General features: G+C 33.7%; 1 protein-coding gene across 1 annotated transcript in view; it reads left to right on the top strand.

Annotated features, from left to right (window-relative positions):
* LOC111710212 (C-type lectin domain family 4 member M) overlaps positions 1-2980 on the top strand; it is a 15659-nt gene extending 12679 nt beyond the window's left edge. Inside the window, exons 8-11 of the mRNA XM_023484274.1 lie at positions 405-482; positions 1422-1546; positions 2084-2157; positions 2259-2980. Of these exons, the coding sequence (XP_023340042.1) occupies positions 405-482; positions 1422-1546; positions 2084-2157; positions 2259-2980 (999 nt within the window). The remainder of the gene's footprint in view (positions 1-404; positions 483-1421; positions 1547-2083; positions 2158-2258) is intronic.
* The last annotated feature ends 741 nt before the right edge of the window (positions 2981-3721 follow it).

Consider the following 3721-nt stretch of genomic DNA (forward strand, 5'->3'; position numbering starts at 1 on the left):
ATCATTGAGTTTTTATCAATCCTCTAATGACCTCCACAAATAGAAAATATTTCAACTATGGCTTTATGCATATCAAGCGAAAGCTAGGAACCCAGGGAATACAGTAGCAGCAACAAATACACTGTTTGACTTTCTAATGACCTCTAACGACCTCTAATGACCTAAATGACCTCCAAAAATGTGCCAACTCCACCATTTGAACTTTCAGAATTTTTGGCATTCTGAGATGGCAGTGAGGTGGTCATTACAGTTTTGTGTTTGGTAATAACAATGCAGTAAAAAAGTCTAAAAGTAAAAAGGTTTTAACTTCTAAAAAAACTGATTACTCGCCACCTACTCTTCTCAAAATTTAGATTATTAAGAAAATTAGAAAATTATGCAAGAAATCAGATCTGCTGTTTAAGGAGGCTAGAAAGAAACTTGAAACCTTGATAACAGGTTCCCGGGATGTATGGCTAGGAGCTACAGATGATGAAAAGGAGGTAAATAAACAGAGACCAAAACTTTTGTTGCATAAACCTGTGTCTTCTTGGGTCAAGATAATTTAATGAAATTTCAAGTGACCCTCCCTAAACGTTCATGTCCGATTGATAATTTTTTACTCAAAAGTGCTTTGTTTGATCAAGTATAAATTAGATTAGGGTTTGAAAATAAAACAGACAGTCCTTATAAATGTGCCATTTCAAAATTATATGAATACTTTTTTCGTCAGAGATTGAAAACTTGAGAAGGTTAACCCTTCAAGGTTTGAGTAGTGGATACCAAAACAGCAATGTAACTTTAATGGGACTGTAAGCATAATTTCAAGTGATCTCACATGCAAATATGGCTGTGGATGATTTCACAACAGAACTCATAAAAGTTCTGTCTGATCATTTATGAACAAGTTATCCATGTGTAATTTCAAAAACTAATAATTTTCTCTATAAAAGTGACTTGCGCAGTTCTACTACAGAAAAACATAAATGAATCATTGGAATTAAACACTTTAAAACTAGAACTAATAAAACCAACAATATATTCCATATTATTATCTGATAAAAGTTTCAAGGGTACCATTGAGCTTTAAGTGCTCCTGCAAATGATTTTAGTTCTAAAAATGACATTTTAATGCATCCTTTTGGGGATAACTTTGCTCTACAGTTTAAATCGAATTTGGGGAAAGAATTCAAAACAAATGTTAGAAGGGGAGGGGGGGGGGGAAAGAATCAATAGTTGGAATTATTTACACCCCTGATTATTTTTGGGCCAAACCTGATGAACCATTCAGAGATATGGAAGATTCTAATTATCTCTTTTACTTTGCAACAGTTACGATTTGGGTTTTGAAAGCAATTTTTTTTTTACAGGCTCTTGTTAATATTCTACCCTTTGGATCCAGATCCGTGGATCCATATGCTATTGTTAACTTTTTCCTTTAGGGCGTGTGGATTTGGCAAGACAATGCAGATTTTAAGATTCCAACCAACTGGTGGAAGGTTGCCAGAAGATGGAGTGAAACAAATGAACCAAATGGAAGAAACTGGGAAAACTGTTTACAATATAGGTAGCACCAAACAAATTCAGTTCTATTAGCCAAAACCTGCAAAAAAGACTTCTTGCTCTGAAGATGCTAATCTCATCTGGAAACTAGTAAGGAATTATTCAAGACTTCCATAATCTTTATAGTTCCATCAAATTCCAGCATACACATTTGCGACCAATAGTAAAGAACGTTTTGAACATTTACATGGGGGGGGGGGTTGTAAATATTGAGGGTATGTTCATTGATTATGATCTGATGATTGATAAAGATTTTTATCCAATTTTCCCAGACCGGACCCAGGATCCATGTCCGCATCAAAATTAAATGGAACTGAAGCAATGTCAAACTCGTAAATGATTTCTTTAACATTGGCCCACTTTAAAGTTTCACATAATAAAGCCAACTTAGTAAGAAAGTATCAGGAGTCTTTTGAATACTAGGTTTTTGCAAATTATGAAAAAGCAATATGAATACATCAAAATGATTTCCATGAGTTGGCTGACTTGACTTGGCGATTGCAAAATCTTCAAAAGAAATGACTTTATTATTATTTTTTAGCTCAGGTGATTTCTACGATGCAAGTTGTAACCAGAAGAAAAATTTTGTATGCTATGAAGATGAATCATCTACAGGTACAATTAGGACTGGTTGCGTAAACGGAAATCAATTTCCGATTTGCTTTAATTGTTTTATTAAAATCATTTTTTTTTCACAAGAAGGTGTTCTATTTTAGCTACTGTTGCATGTGATGTGACTACAACTGAAACAACAGTTGTCACAACAGCAGTAAATAATGATGCTTTAACAACTGCTATTGCTACAACGGCTTCACCTAATACAGAAAGTACCACAGCTATAAGCAATACTCAATCTTCAGAATCTGTTGCTACCACTGCTTCCTTAAGCACTGCAACAGCTTCAACCACTGCTGCAGTTTCTGCAAGTGAAACCACTGTTAGTACTACTGCAGAAATAACTACAAATAGATGTGAACCAGAATCTGATTCCACTACAACTACAGAGGGAGCAAGTTCCTCCAGTACTGCAGTATCTTCAACTGCTTCTGAAGCACAAACAGCAAGTTCAACCACAACCACTTCTGCAACAACAAGAGTTACTTGTACAACAGGCACGGGAACTCATAGCACAACTTCTGGAACAGGCCCAACTGAAGCAGGAACAACTATAGCTCCTACTCCTGCTGGAGCAGGAACAACGGTAGCTATAACTACTACTTCTGGAACTGGAACAACTGCAGCTACTGCTACTTCTGGAACAGGAACAACTGTAGCTACTACTACTACTACTACTACTACTACTACTACTACTACTACTACTACTACTACTACTACTACTACTACTACTACTACTTCCACTTCTACTACAACTACAATTAAAAGGAAAAAAGGTACCGACACCCTTAATACGAATTATTTACCAATTATGATTGATTAATGTTTCTTTAAAAATAGCATTTTTTACCATTTCATCTTAAAATACATCTTATAATTAAGTTAATATTAACAATAAAAAATGACAATAATTTTATTACTATAATCATAAAGAAATGATTATTTTCTGTATTAAATGATAATTTATTCAAAATTGAAATTAAATTCTCTGATAAGCCTGAAAAATATAATCAATAAAGGTAAAATTGAGAATACATTTTTTCTAATAGCACATATCTGTATATGTTGTTAGAGAAAAATTTATCTAGTAATATAAAATACAAATAAAATGATTGAATGCGGTTACTTCAGCAAGAAGCTGGGAGTTTGTTCATAATTTCAAATGCTCAAAACACTAATCTGCCTGGTGGCAATCATGTTTTACAATTGTGGAACTTCAAAAACATGTTTTACTATTTTTAAATCTTCAAATACAGGGTGTCCTCACAAAACCTGACAGTAGAAAGACAACTTGAAGGTCTTCCTCGATCTTTGAACTAATTTGCGGCATTCTGTGATTGTTGTTTCAGGAATCATGCATGTAAAAATAGATTGACGATGAATGCTGCTTATAATTTAAAATATCTAAGAAGACCTTAAAGTTCTCTTTCTACTGTCAAAGTTCGTAGGACACCCTGTATTCGAAAATTAGAGGAGAAAAATAAATAATGTTAGATCAATTGGTAAGTTAATACTCACTTTTTGATACTTTAAAATCCAAAAATCTTATTCTTTTTATAAGGTC

Source organism: Eurytemora carolleeae, unplaced genomic scaffold (assembly GCF_000591075.1).
Source record: "Eurytemora carolleeae unplaced genomic scaffold, Eaff_2.0 scaffold93, whole genome shotgun sequence".
Taxonomy (NCBI): Eukaryota; Metazoa; Arthropoda; class Copepoda; order Calanoida; family Temoridae; genus Eurytemora; species Eurytemora carolleeae.